Below are 20,196 nucleotides of genomic sequence, written 5' to 3' on the forward strand. Positions count from 1 at the left end.
CATTTTCGAGGGGGCGGAGCTGCCGCTGAGGCGGGGCGCGCGGCCGGCACGACCGTTAGGGCTGCGGAACGCGGCGCGGGTGAGCGGCCGCGGGGCTTTCATCCCCTCCTCTTCCGTGGGGGCCTTAGGAGTTAGGAACTAGGTCTGGCCGGGTCCTCCTGCGCCGCCCGGGTTCCCCTGGGGAGGTGTCGGGAGTCTCTAGGCGCCGCAGCCTCGGCTCCGCAGGCGTCCGCCCGCGGGCGGGAGGTAGGCAACGTTGCGAGAGAGCGGCCCCCTGCCCCGGGCTGGGGTCGGGGGCCAGGGAGAGCCCGCCCAAAGGCTGTTCTTCTCACAGTGGGTCAGGGAAGTGTCTCTTCCTGGGTGTGTGGTGCGTTATTATCTAGGTCGCATCAAGGCGGGAATTCCAGATGTTTGTGTTCAAGATGACTGTGCGTCTTGTTATGTCACTTCCATGCAATTTCTCGGTTTTGTTTTTATCTAGGGGGGGAAAATATTTGAGGAGGAATCTGTGAATGATGAAACATGCTACTGCTTGCTTCAGGTGCTCAGGTTTATTGGCAAAGCTGTACCAAGCGTGGAGTATTGCAGCAGCACAGAGAGGGAATGGGAGAGTTGTTATAAACGTGTCGTGTGGGTTTTTTCCTTCCTTTTTTCAAGAGACCTCTGGGTCAGGCTTAAAGCTATGCTTGCCAGTCTTTGCAAATTACCTTGGCAATAGGTGAAAGCATATCTGTATGAATTACATTTCAGCATTATATGTCTTATGTAGTTATTTTCAAGTAACTGGTTTACTTTTCTGACTGTGTAAAAAAAAAAAAAAAAAACCCAACAAAAACCAAAAAACCCCCAACCAACCAAAAACAACTTAGTATAAGATACATAGCTGTAGCACATACTGGCCCCGTGAAAAATTCAGAAGGTTTTCTCTGAGGTCTTAAGTTGGGTTTTTTTAGTTTATATTTTCGGTCAGTGATCTTAAAATACCATGATGTCTTCAGTGATTTCTAAGTATATGAAAAAAAAACCCAGGATCAGTCACCCTTTGGAAGTTACCATCTCTCAAAGCAGATTTGAGGCTTGTGATAAATAAGAAAATCTGAGCAGACAGATAACTTCTGTTAAAAGTAGTAGTTGTATTTGTATACAAGATCCAGATCTAAATATTTTACTGAATGCTCTCAAAAAAGACTGGTGGGACTCGGGCTTTCATAACTCAACTTTAGATATATCAACTTTAGAATAGGGGTAGGGAGAACGTTTGTCCTCAAATAACAATAATTAATTATCTCATAATGGAAAAAAACCCCTGTTTTTTTTGTAATTTTCAGGGGGTTATACTTTTTTTTTCTTTATTGTTCTCAATCTTATGGACTATAAAGTTTGTAGTGTGTTTATCTTGCCTATTAAGTACCGTGTGAAGTTCCAAAAAAATATTTGGAAACAACTAACACAGTGGCTTTTTTAAATTTGCGTTGATGCAGACTGGCAGGAACCAGGTGATAACATCAAAATTCTAGGTGGACTTCAAGAAATCTTGCTGAAGTTGAATCTCACGCTTGTCTTTGAGAAGGTTTGGACAGCTTTTGTTAGCCTCCCCTGTGCATCGCAGAGGTTGATTATCCTGGACTTCAAGAAATTACGCCATGTTTTTGCATGTGTTATTTGTCCTTTTAACTCATTTTATGTACTTTGGGATAACAACAACAAAAGCAATACATTATGCCGAGTAGATGTGCAGCTAAAATCAGGTTGAGTGATTGTAGTACTCAAAGAAATGGACTAGAGAAATACTTTTTCTTTTGAAGGTAGATCTTAACAGAAGAATGCGATTTAAAAACAACTTGGAATTGATTAGCTGCCTTGCTTTGTAACAGTTCTAGAGTATCAAACAATGCACCCTACAAAGACAGGCTTGCTGTTCTGACAGGCTGTGATGGTGTTAAATGTGGAAGACTGCTGGATTTAACATGGCTGCGTACCACAAGGTGGCGTAGCTCCTCGTGTATCATAAGCAGGTCTTAGAGCACAGGTAGCTAGCTAATCTAGTCATCGCCTATTCAAAGGAAGGGTTTATTTTACCTGAGTGTACACTAGTATCAAAATCAGGAAGAAAGAAATACAAAACATTCCACATTTTATTTGATTTTTATCTTCTAATATTGAGGAAGAAGAGGGAAAAGTAGAGAGCTAAGCATAAGGCAAACTTTGTACAATAAGACTGTGCAGGAATAGATTGGTCTTGTGAAAAGCAGAGTATTTGTTAGAACTGGCAAGGTATGGAAACCAGAAGAATAAAAAAGGGAAGAAAATTAAATATGGTAGTGGGGAAACATGGAGAACACAGCTATGTAAATAAAGTTAAATAAGAGACAAAGAAATATGCCACCTAATAGGTGCATGTTTTCAGCTGGCATTCATTATAAGTAGTGCCAATCACACAATACCAAAATTAAAATTGTAAAAACGTGCAGACTGGCATGTTTCTGCAATCACACGGTGTTACTAATGTTGAAATGTTTGTTGGAAACGGCCTCTGGAGGTCATAAATGCTGATTCCCTGCTCAGAGGCGGACTTCCACCAGTGTTGGATTAACCAGTAAAACAGTATACTGGCTGGATATTGAAAATCTTCAGGAATGGAGATTCTGTGACCTCTGGGAAACCAGTGTTGCAGTACTCTGGGATTTTTTCAATATATATTTTATTTTTTCCTCCCTGAAGTCCAACTTGAGTTTCCCCAGCTATAATCTATGGCCATTATCCCTCCTTATGTCATCTTGGAATAGTACAAAAAGTTTTATATTCTGTCATTATTGCAAATATTCTTCGAGTGGCTTTAAGCTACTTATGTTTGAACAGAAGCATTTTGATGTGAGTCCTACCACTTCAGATCAGGAAGTTATTCCCTTTAGAGGTGTGGGTTTTCTTTGTTTTTTAAATAAAGCTTGGATGGTCGATGTGTAAGGGACACATGAGACTTGGAAATGAATGTTTTTTATTTTATCCCCTCAAATATGTTTGGTTTCATTTAAGTTCAGGCTATTAGCAGTGAAAATGTACAGTCCAAAGAAGGTATTTAGTAATTAACCATCTGTGAACTGAAGTCACTACACACTTAGAAGGCTTGATTGAAAGTGTTCTTGGCTTATAAAAGTAAAACTGATAATGACTAAATATTTATTTTCTGAACTTAGTGTTCGTAATATGTCATATTTCATGTTACATTCTGAAAGTATTTTATTTTGCTTGGTCTTCACAGCTAAAACCTTTGTGCTGACAACAAAGAAGCTAGAACAATGGGAGTGACTAATCTGTGGCAAATCCTTGAGCCTGTGAGACAACCTGTCAACTTGAGCAGACTCAAGGGAAAAACACTTGCTGTTGATTTAAGTCTGTGGGTTTGTGAAGCACAGACGGTTAAAAAGATGATTGGAGTAGTTACCAAGCCATATCTGAGGTATGATATCCATATAAATACTTGTAGCCAAACGTCTTGGAGCTGCATAATTTAGGTACGATACTTACTCCAAATTTAAGACTACCTCTGAGATTCATGTGACTGTTTTGATTCTGTTGTTACCACTTGTACTACATAAGTAAATGGTTCGAAGTGAAGACTCTGTTATAGTGGCTGAATTCAACTTAATGGTCTGCTGCAAATAGAAGTTCTTGGGCCCAGCCTGCTTTGTCTTGAGGTCTCAACTGTAGATAAGGATGAGATGGATGTAAGCAGAACCGTGTTTGTCTTATTGTAGTATAGCACTGTGTGATACAGGGATTATCAAGCAACACAGATCAGTGTGCTAGTTCCTGTATGTTTCTGAGGCTCTGTGATGCAATGTAGTATGGGAGTTTCAACTGTTTATCACAGAGGTTTGGATGCTAGTCATGACCATAATAAGTCATGCATGCTCTAGCGTGATCTGGCTTATAAATTAAAATTCTAGTTAGACCCCATGTTGAATTAAATATGTTTAAATTATTCTTCAGGCTTATGAACAACCTTGAAGAATATATTTTTAATTTAAATGAATCACATACTTAAGGGGTAAGCAAGCATAAGCAACTGTAACTCCAAAGCACTGTTCTTTGCAAATGATGCTGACAAAAGTGAAAGTACATACAAATTTTCATAAATGACATCTTACTGATTAGCTCAAGAATGCCTAGTTACTAGCTACTGTTAGATGTTGCTATGGCTTCTGTTAAATTCAGCTGGTATGAAATATCAGCCTCTTCTGAGAATAATTTCTTAAAATGTTATGCTTATGACCCCAAATGGATGAATAACTGTAAAACTTGAAGCATCACCAAAGTCATTAGTTAGGATGTCCTTTTTTCAGTGGAATGGAAACATCAGTCCAGCTTGCTATGCAATCTTTCCAAGTTAAGACAAAGGGATGAACAGATTTCAACCAAAACAAAAAAGACATGTTTTCAGGCAGTTGGAAATTAAACTGTTTTGTTAAGTATTTTAGAGAAGCTTACTGTAAGTGATTTTATTTTTTTTTAAATATTATTTTGGAAATGGGACTAGCCTCAAAAGATCACTTTATCCTTTTTTACCAATAGCAAGTGTACGAATAAAGTCTGTACAGCGTAATGGTCTTTCCATGTCATTGAAGAGATGTAAATGTTTGGTCCACTCCTTTTGAAAGATTGATCCTGAAATTACTGGAAATATGTTGTCTGACGTTAACGGCTCTCAATTTTACTATTGTAGACTAGATATTATCATTGCTTCCTTACAAAATTAATCATCATAGAGTAGTTTGGGTTAGAAGGGACCTTAAAGATCATCTATTTCCAACCCCCTGCCATGGGCAGGGACACCTTCCACTAGACCAGGTTGCTCAAAGCCCCATCCAACCAGGCCTTGAACACTTCCAAGGATGGGGCATCTACAGCTTCTCTGGGCAACCTGTTCCAGTGCCTCACCACCCTCACAGTAAAGAATTTCTTCCTTATTGCCAATCTGAATATACCCTCTTCAAGTTTAAAGCCATTACCCCTTGCCCTATCACTACCTGCCCTGCTAAAAAGTCCCTCTCCAGCTTTTTTGTAGGCCCTTTTTAGGTACTGGAAGGCTGCTGTCAGGTATCCCCAGAACCTTCTCTTCTCCAAGTTGAGCAACCCCAGCTCTCTCAGCCTGTCTTCATAGGTGAGGTGTGTTGGAGTCTGCAGCGGATCTGCAGACAAGTTAGTTGACCTCAAAGACTTAGCCGTGTACCTTTAAGACAGCCACAAATTGTCAGGTATGTAAACAGGATGTGAAGAATTGGAACTTAGAACCACAGTATACGGGCACCTACAGCAACAGCAAATGGCAAGCAAGAGGAAGGACACAAAAACCTATCAGGGTCTAACACCTGCACTAAGATACATAAATAGTTTGTATAAACAATAAAGGCCATTTTGTCCGAACCCAGCCACGCAGACATAGTGTTTCTTTTAAGTCCGCCTCGACTTGCATCACCACAGAGGTGCACCAGCCCTCTGATCATCTTTGTGGCCCTGCTCTGGACTCAATCCAACAGGTCCATGTCCTTCTTGTGCTGGGGGCCCCAGAGCTGGATGCAGTACTCCAGGTGGGGTCTGCTCTAAATCCATTCTCTGCCCAGCCTCTATTTGTGTTTGGGAGTGCCCTTACCCATGTGCAGAACATTGCACTTGGCCTTGTTGAACTTCATGAGGTTCGCACAGGCCCAGCTCTCAAGCCTGTCAAGGTCCCTCTGGATGGCATCCCTTCCCTCCAATGTGTCAGCCTCACCAGTCCTCTTGGTGTCGTCGACAAACCTGGTTAGGGTGCGCTCGATCCCGCTGTCTGTGTTGCTGACAAAGGTGTGGAGCAGCGCTGGTCCCAGTATTGACCCCAGAGGAATGCCACCTTTCACTGATCTCCACAACTTGACCTGTCAGTGATACTGGCTTGCATATGAAATAAATTTGCATGGTAATGGCATCCATGAGTCAGTCTAATTACTACAGCATTCAGTCACCTCAGGATCGATGTACCTGTATTGAGAGATTTGGGATTAAAATTTGATATAAAAGAATCAATGTGGCAATGAGTTTGGAAGCAGACTTTGGATAGTGAATGTTTTTTATTAAGCCTTTTAAATTTGCTTATGTTTTTACACCCCAAAAAATCTTTCTTATTCTTATGTGGTATTTTCTTGGGAATTTTGTAAAGTTCATAGTAAAACAACTTCAGCCAAAGACAGGGATATAGATGAAAGATCTGTTAGCTTGGGGGTGAGGGAATCATAAAAGGTGGAGAGAAAGGTAAGGTTATTGCTGAGGAATATGAGGAAAATGTCTGAAGAAATCAATCTTCGCTAGTTCTGCAGCTTATGGAACACCTTGCTTTATTGCAGAAACCTGTTTTTTCGGTTCTCTTTCTTAACATCAATGGGAATTAAACTAGTGTTTGTCATGGAAGGAGAGGCTCCCAGGCTGAAAGCAGACACCATGAGTAAGAGGAATGAGATGCGCTATGGACCTTCAAAGAAAGCTGGAGCTGCAAGAACAGGGAGATCTTCATTTAAAGCCATTTTAAAGGAGGTAATTGTAGGCTGTGTTTCGGTATTTTCAATGTGATAGGAAGAAATGTTAACCAAATTATATACAAGAACTTGAAAGAATCAATAGTTTCCTACACAACCAATTTCAACAGAATTTTGAATTTTAAGGGAACACATGCCTTTGAAATTGGACTTTACAGCATCTGTTAACTTGTGAAGGAGGGACAATGTCAGAATAGTTTTGTTGTTTGATGTGTATCTGTGCATGTTGTGCTGTAGCACGCCACAGTCATAATGGGGTGTTTATTACAGAAGTTCAGCTTTCTTTTTCTTTTACAGTGTTAGTATTGATACCTTGGGGTTTTTTTTCTAGATGGGTATATGGGAAAACAGGAATGTGTTGTGTACCTATGTAAACTAAGCTAGTGTGTTTTTGAAAGGGTACACTGAACTGTTTTGTAACCTAGGTCTACGATTTGGTGAACTAGTTGAATAGCAAAGAGGATACACTTGTTGGACACCTGCTGGATTAGGCTAAAAGGAAGATTGTGTACTTGTCTTTATAGGTGGTTGAGATTACTCTGGTTGCAAAGACTTCCTATTCAGTAATTTTCTTCTTCATTCATTGTTTCAGATACATACACTTTTTATCTATTCAGAATTTTATGAAATAGAATTTATAGAGACTCGTGGCTTCAGTAAATTGAATGTATGAATTTCTGTTTTAATCATAAGTTCTAAAATTATTGTTTTCTGAAATTTGTAAGAAGTGTATGTCAGTATGTCTATACTGTGGTTTAATCTTACTAAGTCAACAATATTCTCAGACAGTCTGGCACCTGTTGAAAGATGTCAGTGCTAGCCCAGTATTACTACTTTAGTAAATAGTGTTGCTTCACAAAGATAAATATTCCTCTGTTACTCTTCTGAAAAAATCCTAAATATCTATTTAAATTATAAAGATTTTTGTGAAGGAATAACCATTAATCATGCTGTGTTTAAGTCCTATAACTAGTACTTTGCTCTTAGTTGGGTATTTCTTTTCACTGTTACAGTAAACTATCGTAAAGTAGTGCTTGTATTGATGTAGTGTTCTATAGGCAGTGCAGCAGTAACAGTTTTTGTATACACTTTTGCCTGAGAAAGCGCATAAGTGGATCCAATTCAGCATTCACTCTCCCTTCCCCTTTGGATTCCTTCTTCTAGTGTCTCGAACTGCTGGAGTGCTTAGGTGTCCCTTGCGTTCAAGCAGCCGGGGAAGCAGAGGCGATGTGTGCATACCTAAATGCAAAAGGACATGTTGACGGCTGCATTACCAATGATGGGGATGTCTTCCTATATGGAGCTCAGACAGTTTATAGGAACTTTGCCATGAATGCCAAGGTAATGTACCTCATCCCATTCCCACCCTCTCTTTAGACTCTTCCAAAAATAGGAAATAGAAAGAAGGGATTTGAAACAATCACTTAGATATTATCACATTTATCCTCTAGTAGTTGGGTTTGTTTAAAGTAGTACATTTAAGGCAGGAATGTTTTGTTTGATTCACTAGCAATCCTGAGATTACTTACACAGCCACTAGTACTGGATAGTATTAGTCTTGTCATACTTTTTCTACAGGTAGTAAACAATAAAACCACCTCTTGGCTTATTTTAGTTTCTTTCAACAGTTTTCAACAGTTGATGCCCATACTTAAAACTTGAAATTCCAGAACTGTATTTTTGCAGTAAGACCGCTCTTATGGGATAGACTTGTTTCCTGCAGATGTGGGTCAATAAGCAATCACAACTGAATGTGACTCAGAGCAGTTCCTTCCCTGATGTTACAAAAATAAAATGTACGATAAATTTCTCTTGCAGGATCCACATCTTGACTGTTACACAATATCCTCTATTAAGGAGAAGCTTGGCTGCGACAGAGAGTCTTTGATTGGGCTAGCTGTTCTTCTGGGTTGTGATTATCTTCCAAAGGTAAGCAATATAATTACTTTTATTAGGTACTTACACTGTTTTGAAGAACTATAAACTGTATCAAGGGAGATGTGTGCATGCTGACAAAACTGTATGCAATGCATGTTTACTGAGATCTAGTTGAAGAGGGTGCTTAGTAAGTCACTGTAAATTTCATTTGTGAAAGCTTACAGATAATCCAAAATGGTTCATGAGCATTAATCTTTCTGAAACTGTTATATGTTATTCCAGACTTTTTCTATGACAGAGGTGAAGACAAAATTTTATAAGTTGATTGCATTGAGCAAAGGTGTGAGAATTCAGTTGTTTGTGAGGATGCTTTATAACCATTTGTGTATAAGTACATCCCTAGCAGAGCAGCTGTGAAAATAAGAAAAACAGCTGTCTCTAAGCTGTGTGGAAGACTTAAATGTGATAATTTTGAACTGTAGTTATTAGTAATGCCAGTTCTGGATGCAGTTTGGATGTATCCCCTTATAATTCTATTGTTTATAAATATATGATTTGTGAACTACGGAATGGTTTGGGTTGGAAGCAGCTTTAAAGATCATCTAGTTCCAACCCCCCTGCCATGGGCAGGGACACCTTCCACTAGACCAGGTTGCTCAAAGCCCCATCCAGCCTGGCCTTGAACACTGCCAGGGATGGGGCATCCACAGCTTCTCTGGGCAACCTGGTCTAGTGCCTCACCACCCTCACAGTAAAGAATTTCTTCCTTATTGCAAATCTGAATATACCCTCTTCCAGTCTAAAGCCATTACCCCTTGCCCTATCACTGCCTGCCCCACTAAAAAGTCTGTCCCCATCTTTCTTATAAGATCCCTTTAAGTATTGAAAGACTGCAATAAGATTTCCCCAAAACCTTCTCTTCTCCAGGCTGAACAACCCCCACTCTCCCAGCCTTTTCTTACAGGGAGAGGTGCTCCAGCCCTCTGAACATCTTTGTGGCCCTCCTCTGATTGTTTTGAATCAATTGACTTTTACTCTAGATTATGTCTAGGGGTTACTACAAAGTTCTGGATTTCAGTCTATGAGCAAGGTTCTAGAAGAGGGACCTCCAGGATCAGGTTGGATGGGGCTCTGAGCAACCTGATCTAGTTGGAGATGTCCCTGCTTATGCCCGGGGGAGTGGACTAGATGACCTGTAAAGGTTCCTTCCAACCCAAACCATTTTGTGATTCTGTGAATATATTTGCTGTTCCTATCTAAGTATTATCCATAGTGGTAGTCTCCTTTCCTATAAAGGATGTGCATGTTACAGATGTAATAATGGAGTAAATATCAAAATCAAGCAAGCCTTTGTTGAAAGGAAGGAATTTGTTGGTTTTGTTATTTTACTGGGGGTTTTAATCATTTTTCAGAAAATGCTCTTACACTTTTCTTTGTCACCTCTCAGAATTGATTTTGTATAAGTGCTTGAGGTTTTCAAATATTCAAAGCTGTTTCTGTTGCCATAAAGCATCTCTTTCCTGTGAGTGAAAGCTTTTCACTGGGTTTCTTCCGTCTCTTAAGTTCCAGCCTTTTGCTTCTAAAATCCGAAAGATCTGTCTTTTTCTTGTCTTTCCAAGACAATTCTGAAAAGTTTCAGCAATCTGGCAGTTATCTGGCAATAATGTCACCAGTATTTTATATTGTTGTCCTGTTGCAGATAGCAAGAAAGAAAACAAACCAAACAAAACATCTTCCTATTGTTTTCTACTACCTTCTTTCTCTACCTGGTTTTATCTGAGTTGCTGCTGAGTGTAAGAATGTTTTATGCAGCTTGTGCGTTACACTGGTAGTATAGCTGTAATCTCTCACCTTTTCTGACTTTGGGACTTGGTCAAGAATATTCTCAGTTTATTCTCAACATCTGGGATCATTTTTATCATTTCTTTACATAAATGTTATGAAGGCAGTTTTTATGAAAATCTGAATACTCTTGTTAGTCTTTAAATAATATTTCTATCTCTATAGGGTGTTCCAGGAGTTGGGAAGGAACAAGCTTTAAAGTTAATTGGGACTTTACAAGGTCAAAACTTATTGCAAAGGTAAAATGAAAATTTTTGTTGTATTCTGAAGTACTTAGATTTTATTCGAAGGCTTACTAATATGTACTTCAGCTCCAAAATAATGTTTGTAATACTCTGATTTGACGGTGGGGTGGGAAGGAGTACAGGGAGAGATTACCACATTCCTTACTTTGCTTTCTAAATGAATCATGTGTTTTGCTAGGCAAGCTTCTTAATTATTCTATACATTAGCTGGCTTCTAGCTCTTGAGCTAGTATATTGATATATTGGAAAGGAAGTCATAGCAACTGATGAGAGCCTTTTGCCGATTTCTAATCGGGTTGTGGATCAGGACATCAGATGCCTAATGCTTTCTGTGTTTCTGATCACTGTGTGTGTCAATACTAGAAATCAAACAATCATATAGTATACTGTAAAAAAAAAACAAAAAACCCTTCATAAATTGGAAAACTGTTTCTCAGGTAGATGCCTGAAAAGTATAATGACTGTTTTTCAAAGTTTTATTTTAAGTATGAAAGTTTAAAGTATTTTTTAATCCTTTTAATATCATCCTTTTAGGTTTCAACAATGGAAAGAATTTCAGTATGATAATAATCCACCTTTGGTTGTTAAAAGGGTAACTCACTGTTCTGAGTGCCATCATCCAGGTCAGTGTAAAAAGTGCTGAATTTAATTTTTAGCCTAATTATTTACTTTTTGTCCTGGATGTGTAGGGTTGGGAGTGGTAAGGGGCTTTTTTATGACTAGCATTAAAAAGTGTTTTTCTTGTCATTCAACTTCTGGGCTATCTTCACATTTTCAATATTGTATATGTGTATTGTATATAAATTATTTTTGAGGCTGGGGACAACCTTTATTCAAACGTGAAACTAGTTGATAGCAGATGGAGTGTTACCACAATGCTGTTATGTGATCCCAGATATTTGCCTTTTTAACTTTATCAATAAAGTATGCTATACTGACAAGCAGTGATTTCTTTGGTTGCCTGAAGTGGTCTTACCTCCAGAGGACTGAATACATTAGCATTGATGGGGTTTGCTGCACTGTTTTCTTAAAAATAAATTAATCTTAAGGAACCTCATTTTGGTAGCATTTTTCGTCAGTGAAACCATTCAAACCCATCACTTGGAGAAGGAAAAGCTTATTTCAAACGTGTTACTTATATCCATTGGCCAGGTTGTCATGGACTAGTTCTGTAGTTTTTAGGTAATAAAGTCTTCAGCATAAAGTCTGAAACTGTTTGGAGGAAAAGTCTGTTTAAAAAAAAAAAGTTTGCTTGTATTTGTCAGTTTTCACTGTAGATACATAAATACAACTAATATAGTCAGATCTGCTTACGGCTGCTATTCATGTTAGCTTCATATGTGTTCTGAGCTTTGTATTTGTAGTATTAGCTTTTGGAAATTTTGGAAACCTTTTCTCCTCACACTTAGTGCATCTGCTTCTGTAGGATCTTACAAGGAACATGAGCACAGTGGATGTAAATTCTGTGAAAGTGATAGATGCTGCAAACCTAGTGACTCCAAACAGAGTTGCCCTTGTGAATGGCATCAGTCAGAGCGAGTGAAACAAGCAAGTGCAGTGGAGGACAGCATCAGAAAGTAGGAATGTCATGAAAATTGAACTGCTTTTCCCTGTGGTTTTGTGCAGGGTGAGCATTTAAATTCTGTGGGTTTAGCATTTATATTCAGTTCCTAACACATTTGTTTTACCTGCAGAAAAGCCAACAGTTGTGAGGGCTTTCCATTCTCTGAGGTAACAAACAAGCTTATTTACAGATGTTTTTTTTATCAATTAATTGAAACTTCATTTTTCTTCCCTCTCTTAAACTGCCTCTTTTTTTGTTTTATCTCAAGGTTATTGAAGAATTTCTTGTAAACAAGAATAAATTGATCAACATAAAGGAATGTCAAAGGCCAAATTTATTGTCCTTTCAGGTATGTAACAAAATACTGGATATTCAGCTCTGTACTTGTTTTTTGTTCATTAGTAAGGAAGGCATCTGTGATAATTTTGATCTTCATTGGTAATTTTAGTGGAAATAAGAATTAAAGAATCTTGCTACAACTTCTTAATATACCTCATTTTTTTGAAAGCCTAAAATGGAAGACTTTGAAAGAACTTGGGGTGGGGGGACGGGGGAGTGTCACTTGACATTGTGTTATTTTTCACTTTATGGTATTACTAGATTGGGTTGCTGAGTGCTGCATTATCTATACAGTGTATAAATTACTGTAGGGTTATATGGCATAATATATGCATCCTGGATGTTATCTTTTCTATTCTAATACGCCTTTCATAAAGGCATAACAGATAGAGATTTTGTTTTCACTCATGCTTCTTCCATCATCCTACTGACATAGTGTGTATATGGTAACTTTGGGTATTATAGCAAGTAATCATTGTGGACTTTTTTTAATGTTAAGCTTTCTTTTCAATGATATTTTTGCTGTTGAAATAATCAGGTTTTGTATCTGACAAGCAGAAGTGTCTTTTATTCTGAATGTTGAGTGTTTTCCCAAAACCAGAGAGCAAGCTTCTGTTTAGCACAATACTGCCAGCTTTGAAGTTCAGAGGCCCTTTACTTAAAAGCATGCAAAGCTCAAAAGTGGTTTATTATTCCTCTGTCCATAGAAGAAAGGATAAATATCCTGTAAAGCTGCTTTTTTTTTTTTTTTTTTTTTGGGGGGGGGGGGCGCAGCGGAGCTGGGGGTGTTAATATATGCATGTTAGCATTGTTTTCTAAAAATGGTCTTTTTTTCTTTTTTTATTGCTGAAAGCAGATCTTTACAATGTTTCATTTTCCAGGATTGATGATGTGTTATGTATACCATAACAGACCACTGTTAAGTAATACAGCTTTAATGAAAATCTGTGTTCATCCTTCTCTCACATGCAAAATCCTTATGTAGCTGATCTGAATCTGATAAACGGTTTAGCAACTGTCTTATCCCTGCTGCTGCCACTACAGAACTGTTCCCTTGGCTTGTTACTGACAGCCAATGAATCTGCCCTGTTACAGATGACTGTTCCCTCCCTTGGCCGTGAGATGTTGTTGGGCATTACAGTAATATATAAAAGCGTTCTAGAAGTTTTCCAGTATTTAGTCCTGTGTCCCTACTAGGATAGCTGTCTCTAAGCCTGATATCTAACAGAATAAGAACGTTTTAAAGTTTGGGGTGGTTTTTTTCTTTTTTATACTGACAGATGTTTGCTTCTGAGAAGATGGAATGGACCAAACATTATGCTTGTAAGAAACTGTTAGCACTATTGACACGTTATGATATGATCCAGAGAAAATCTGGATATGTTGATTCAAAACAACTGCAGGCAATACGGTAATGTAGCCTGATTTCTTGAACTTAATATGTTTACCTCTGGTGCTGGATGAAAAACATGGGGTTTTTTTCCTTTTTTTACAGAAATTTAATTATTTTCTTCCATCTCTTTCTCAAGCTTTATGCTCATTTTGAGGAGAGGTAAAAATTTAGATCAGTACACCAATTATTACTTTGTGCAGCAGTAGCATAAGATATATAGCAGTTTCCTTTCATTCTGACAATGCCTGCTTTTTCCTGTGCTTATTTTTTATTCTGTTTCCTTGGATCTGCACATGAGATTTAGCGTCACAGGTTTGACCCTTTGCTCAGGTTCTTAGCAGAAGTGTAATTGACTTCCATAATTCAAAATAAGAACCTAAGCTTAGAAATGAGCATCTGCAGGTTCAGTCATGGTCTCTGATTTCTTACCATACCTACCGACTGTCTGCGTGCTATGTGTCCGATGAAATCATTGCGTTATGGTTCTATTCTGCTACCCCTTCTTCTCAAAACAAAACTTTCATTCAGGACTGCTGCATTTAGGAATACAAAAATGACCAAGTGTCCTGTTACTAAAAATGGATATGCAGGAAAAAGAAAGATAAGCATGTAACTATTTTCCCCTATAATACTTTCCCACCATCCAGGCTTCTGTTACTCAGGGTTTTCTGAGCCAGAAGTAGTACCTTCTTATGTTCTTGTCAGCCCTCTATGTAATTTTATTTTTTTAAATTATCTGATCTTTTCTTAAACTTACGTAAACTTTTAGAATCTACTGTGTCTGTTGGTAAATGTGAATTTCACTGTGTGAAGGGAATTGTGACTTATTTTAGCTTTAGTATCTGACTGTTTCGTTTCCCAAATGAAACTCAAATGCCACCTCCCCCGAATTATTGTATTGCAGGAAGGTTAATAGTTTTTCCGTGTTCCTTGATGCTGGTCAAGATTTTATAGACCGTAATTTGGGGGGACAGAGGATAGTCAGTAGCAATGTAATAGTGTCTCTTCTGGGTTGATGTGTCATAGTCTGTTAAGTTATTACTTGCAGAGAAGCTCTCCTATTCAGTGTTACCTTTCAAAAGAGTGGAGAGATTGGTTGGGTCTGCTTTTTACACAAATTTAGATAGATAAATTACCAGCATTTACCTTGATGAATGAACTAATTGACATCCTCTGCTTATAACACTTTCTAGTGTTTCAGGGGTTTCAAAGATAGATCATGTGGGCTCTAGAAGATTTTTTTTTTTACAAATGTTTAAAAATGTGGTGATGATTCAGCAAGAGCCTCTTCACAGGTAGGAACCTATTAAACTGGGGTGTAGATAATTGTTTTTTTAGAAAAACCTCATAAAGACTGGCTGTCCCTGCTCATTTCATGCTTTATCTTCTTCATGCTCTCCTGCAAAGGATATAAATGATGCGGAAATTTATGTCAGGTCATTCAGAAAATTACTGTCTATGGCAACAGTCTTCTCTGTGGCATTAGTTGAAGGTATCAAACTGATGTTTGTAGGAGTCAGCGTTACAGTTGTCTGTTACAGAATAGCTTTTTGATTTCTTGTTATGCTCCTCTGAGCTATATCATTAAAAAAAAAAATGTTTCAGTACTCAAGTCTAGGCCCTAAATTTTACTGTATAACTTACACAGAGAAGTAGTGTGTTTTTTAAAAGGTATATTAATTTCACGGTTACAAGAATATTTTTTTCCTCTGAATCATTACAAATTAGAGTACTGAAATATTTTTAGATAACTTAAGATTTTTCATTTTCCATTTAAGCAAAATAACGGGCTTCTTTTTGTTCTTACAGGATAGTCAAGACACGTGTTAAAAATGGAATTCCTTGTTTTGAAATTCAGTGGCAAAAACCAGGTTGGTCTCATTTCTGTGTACATTGTGGAACAAAAGAGTTCATAGAAAAAAAGAAAAGCATGCTTTAAAAAGGAGAAGATTTTGACAACATTATGAAGCAATGGCATGTGGATGAATTGGAAACTGTTTTGTGAAAACAATAGGAAATGTGGATCAGATTTCACATAACCCTGAAAGTAAAAGCAATGTTTATTTTAAGAAAAAAAAACAACAAACTACCTAGAAAGCAAGGGACTCAGTCTTCAGGTGCTTTTTCTGGTACAGGTTAATAAGACCTGGACTCTGTGTTTCATATCTTATTTCACTATGCACCTGAAGCTGTGACTGTTTACCAGCTAGAGAATTTTCTGTGCCGACAGATTTCTGCCTTTAGCGTGCCTGTTTGTGCCAGGAGACTGGCAAAAAGAAAAAGATTTTACTTGTAGCTAAATCTCAACATTGTACTATTGACCTTTTTACATACCTTCTTTGTACTCATAAATCTTCTGTTGTTTTTCTTATTCCCTGTTTTGATATGTGTCTATATACCTGTCTAATGTATATTCATGATTTTTTTAGAACATTATGTTGATGCAGAAGATGAGCCTGTGGAGTTGTTTGTAGTCACGGTGGAGGAGGAGTCTTTGTTTCAGGCTGCTTATCCTGATGTTGTTGGTCTTTATCAAGTGGAGAAGTCAGAAGTTTTGAAGAAGAAACAGAAAAGTAAGTCCAGAAGCTTGTTTCTTATGAACTTAAGGGTCCTGCCAGAATACAAGAAGAAAAAGCAACAAACATTTCTCCCACTGTTGAGTAGTATCATGTTTTGCCGCGATCAGGGCATATCTTGCAGGGACTGTGATTTTATCTTACCGTTTTATACTTCAGCAGCAGGAAATCTGAACTGTGTTTAATATGTCATTTTGATAGGCCCTGTGTTTTTTTCAGGTAGGAAAGACAGACCAAAAGGGAAGAAATTGCCAGATGTTTGTGATGAAGTTAGTGATCTCCTGTCTCAAATGAATTTAAAGTCTAGATGTGGGATTCTTCCTGTGCAAGACTCCACGTCAGATATAAAAACTCCCCCAGAACACCAGATACACCAGAGAAGTACTGAATCAAAAGATGTAGCGTTAGCTGCAGCTTCCTGTGTAACAGCTGTTCAGATGCCAGCATCAGCAGCTGCTCTTTCTCTGTCTTCACCTTACTTGCTCTTGCAGAGTACATTGGCTGACTCATCTGTATTGCCAGCACAATTGCCTAAAAATTCAGGGATGTCATCCTCTTCCACTGATCTACAACTGCGCAGTATCGATTGGGAAGGAACCTTCCTCACCGCTTCACCAGCCCATGGGGGTGATACCCATGATCCAGCAGTTCACTTAACTACATGCATAAAACGCTCACATCTGCTAGGTCATGAAACAGTAAGAAGTAGCTCAGAATATTCTGATGCTGTGCAGTCTGATCAGCATCGTTCTGATAGTGCAGATGATATGGTTTCAGATGATGCTATGGGAGAACTTCAGAAGTGGTCTTTAAGTGAGGGAATACTTAAGAAGACTTCAATTCCATCAAAGCCTTTGTTGTCTGAAGGTGTAACACAACTGGAGTCTTTGAAATCTTTTAAACAAACAAAAGAAACATTGAATCCTGATAAAAATTATGCTTTTTCCTTATGTCAGTTAAATAAACTAGTGCAGGAAAGTAAAAATGTGCTATCAGAAAACTATGCAAGGGAATCCAGCGTACACTTTCATCAAGATCAGCACAAAAAAGCTGACACCCTGGCTGAAATGATGCAAAAAGACCATAATAGAAGCAGTTCAACATCTCTAGCCCTCAGTGGGCAAACAACAGAGTTGTGGCATCCTGGGTGTGAAATGCTTCCAGTGCCTCCAAAACCAGCAGATGTCATAACTGGCCATCACATTAAAAAAGCTTTTATTCAAAATACTTGCAAAACTTCTTTTAAAAAGAGCGTATGTCAGAACAAATGTTCTTCTAGTGAAGACAGTGATGATGGGAACATGAATAAAAATCTAATTTATGAGCAGCAGAAGAAGCAACTGAACCCTGGTCAGTTTAAAAAATCTTTTATAAAGAGAAGGAGTAACATTGTTACTACCAAAAGAACAAACAGTGATTCAGCCCTTTTAATTAAAAGGGAGATGGAAACGACCAGTTTAAAAAAAATCAGTAATAGTTTCTCATCGCAAATATCTCCAGAACCATCCTGTGTAGAGGAAGTTTATTGTTCCCCAAGTACAGAGGAACCATTTGAGAGGTCAGGTTCTGGTGTCACACAGCAAGCCGGAAGTGCTGTTCTGACTGACGCATGGGCAGACAGTCCCCTTCCCCTGTCTGAAAGACTAAAAGGAAGACTCAAAATCAATTAAGTTCTCCACAAAATAGATCATGATAACAGTTGACTCAGCCTTCCGCTCTTACAGAGTTCTTGCTCAAAGTTTCTGTAGTATGCTCTATCAATTTTTAGTGGACACAGTTTTGATGGATAAGAAGGGCTGCAAAATACTGCATACTGGAGCAAAAGTTTGAAACAAAAATGTTAGCAAAAGTACCAAATATAGTTGTTTATAGGCAAATGCCAGTTATTCTGGACTTGATTACATGCTGAGCTTGATACATAAGCATCAAGGTACCGTATACAAGGGAGCATAAGGTCTGTTTATGTCCAGCCAGTTGTGAGAATTTTGCATACAACTATTAGTCCTGCTTATAAAACCAGACATTAAAATAGTGCCTGCACTGCTCTTCGATATTCTTAATAAGACAAAGTGATACAGTTCTTCCCAACAGAAATTTTCCATTCTGCTCCACTAATTTAATTTTGCTAGTTTTAAAATGGTTTTCAAATCCTGGGATGCTGCTTGTGTTGATTATCTCCGAAGGATGAGATAGAGACACATAGCAGATGCACCTTGCAGGGTAACTAAATTTATATCTGCCATGTCCTGTAAATAAACTGTTAATTTGAGTGTGTGCGTCTTCCAAAGAATGGAATAAGCCATATAAGGATATTCTGGTTTTGTAGCTGTCGTATCTAATAGTTAAGGAAATTTGATAGCTGTTTTAATCAAACATGTATAATTTGGGGCATTTTTTCTTAAGGATATGAAATCTCATCTAAATAATTTGTAATAGAATGAAGGTTAAGTTACAGAAAATCAAAATACAATTATGATATTGCAGATTCTTTGAATAATAGTCTGTAATTTATTTTTTTTTAAAGGGGGAACTTGAATACAATTACATTTTTGAAGGTGTTCTTCCTACCTCTTTAACGATAAAGCAGTCTCTGTTTCGTACATAAAGAAGTTGTCTTCAACAGCTTATTAGCATATGCCTCCTGCCCTGCATTTAAGTGTTCATAACTTTCTATGGGCCAACGAGACGGAAGGCCGCTCCTACCAAGACGCAGTATTAACAACAGAAATTTAGAATATCCGTGCCTTAATGAAACCGTCGGTTCAGTTTAAAAGTTATGAAGCCAAATTCCAGATGTCTTTTAAGGAAGAATGGGCAGTCTATAGATAATACAACATGTAATTAATCAAAATGGTAGTTTCTTATTTTCCTCTGTGGGCAGATGGAGAAAGTTTATTTATAGTTGATTTTTCCAAATGAGAAATGTATTATGGAAATAAGCAAAAACCCCAATATATTGGGAACTTATTTTCAGTTTTGAAGATGGTCTCTTGAAAACCTAATCACTCTGCTGATGTGAGAGCATCCTAGAAGAACAGAATTGTGAAAGAGAAGAAGAGTAGCAGTGATTTGAGGACCATAAATTGAGAGATTCCTTATACAGTGGTCAGTAGCGGAGAGATCAGACCATTTCTTGTGGGAAAACATTGTTATTGGTTATGTATGATTCTTTTTCTTGTTGCTGATTGTGAACACTGAAAGTTGAAATCAAGGGTTTGAATTTTCATTAATAAAACCACCAAGATCATGTGGATGACCTCAATTTTGTCCCTTCCCAGTATATGGGAATGCACTCGTGCGGGAGGGATCATACAATTTTACCCACAGTGTGTAGGTTTCTGTGTTTTCTTTAGAACTCGAGGGCAAGAGCAGTTTTTGGAGAGTTTGGTGTCTGTTTTCCAAATCTGGCTGAAGTGACTGATTTAATGGGTGATTTGCTGAAAATACTGTGCTAGAATTATGATGAGTTCGTGTTTTGTGGATGATGGAAACCAGAAATGAGATACAATCATAAGATATTAAGATCTGTGCAGGGAAAAAACTGTTGCTTATTATCACTACAAATTAATCTGGTTTTGTAAGTACAGTTCAAGCATGAAAAGCAGAAAAATTTCAATTTTTTCATTTGCAACGCATCTCAATTTTGTGTAAGTTTTCTGCCACTACCTTAGGAGCAGGAATAGATGTGAAACAGCTGTATAGGATGTCCTCTCGTTTAGGCTATATCTGCTCGCTGCAGTGAAATAAACACAAGAACATTTATCGTTGGGGGTGATTGTTGCTTGATTGAAAC

General features: G+C 38.0%; 1 protein-coding gene across 4 annotated transcripts; it reads left to right on the top strand.

Moving 5' to 3' along the window:
- The first annotated feature begins 11 nt into the window (after positions 1–11).
- GEN1 (GEN1 Holliday junction 5' flap endonuclease) lies at positions 12–19,650 on the top strand. Of its 4 annotated transcripts, none has more exons than XM_056342289.1 (14): positions 12–79; positions 3,260–3,457; positions 6,378–6,564; positions 7,731–7,907; positions 8,385–8,495; positions 10,452–10,525; positions 11,066–11,154; positions 11,958–12,108; positions 12,226–12,262; positions 12,364–12,444; positions 13,715–13,845; positions 15,637–15,698; positions 16,257–16,400; positions 16,623–19,650. In XM_056342289.1, the coding sequence occupies exons 2-14, from the start codon at positions 3,297–3,299 to the stop codon at positions 18,071–18,073; spliced, it is 2,856 nt and encodes a 951-aa protein (XP_056198264.1). In that variant the 5' UTR covers positions 12–79; positions 3,260–3,296; the 3' UTR covers positions 18,074–19,650. The 4 variants fall into 4 exon arrangements, with proteins under 4 accessions (XP_056198264.1, XP_056198263.1, XP_056198265.1 ...); XM_056342288.1 differs by lacking the exon at positions 12–79 and adding an exon at positions 86–246; XM_056342290.1 differs by lacking the exon at positions 12–79 and adding an exon at positions 263–541.
- The last annotated feature ends 546 nt before the right edge of the window (positions 19,651–20,196 follow it).

Source organism: Falco biarmicus, chromosome 6 (assembly GCF_023638135.1).
Source record: "Falco biarmicus isolate bFalBia1 chromosome 6, bFalBia1.pri, whole genome shotgun sequence".
In the NCBI taxonomy this organism is placed as follows: Eukaryota; Metazoa; Chordata; class Aves; order Falconiformes; family Falconidae; genus Falco; species Falco biarmicus.

Coding starts and splice junctions, on each gene's coding strand:
- GEN1 (XM_056342289.1), top strand. CDS start 3,297: ATGGGAGTGACTAATCTGTGGCAAATCCTTGAGCCTGTGAGACAACCT. Junction 7,908..8,384: donor ACTTTGCCATGAATGCCAAG/GTAATGTACCTC, acceptor TTTCTCTTGCAG/GATCCACATCTTGACTGTTA. Junction 11,155..11,957: donor TTCTGAGTGCCATCATCCAG/GTCAGTGTAAAA, acceptor CTGCTTCTGTAG/GATCTTACAAGGAACATGAG.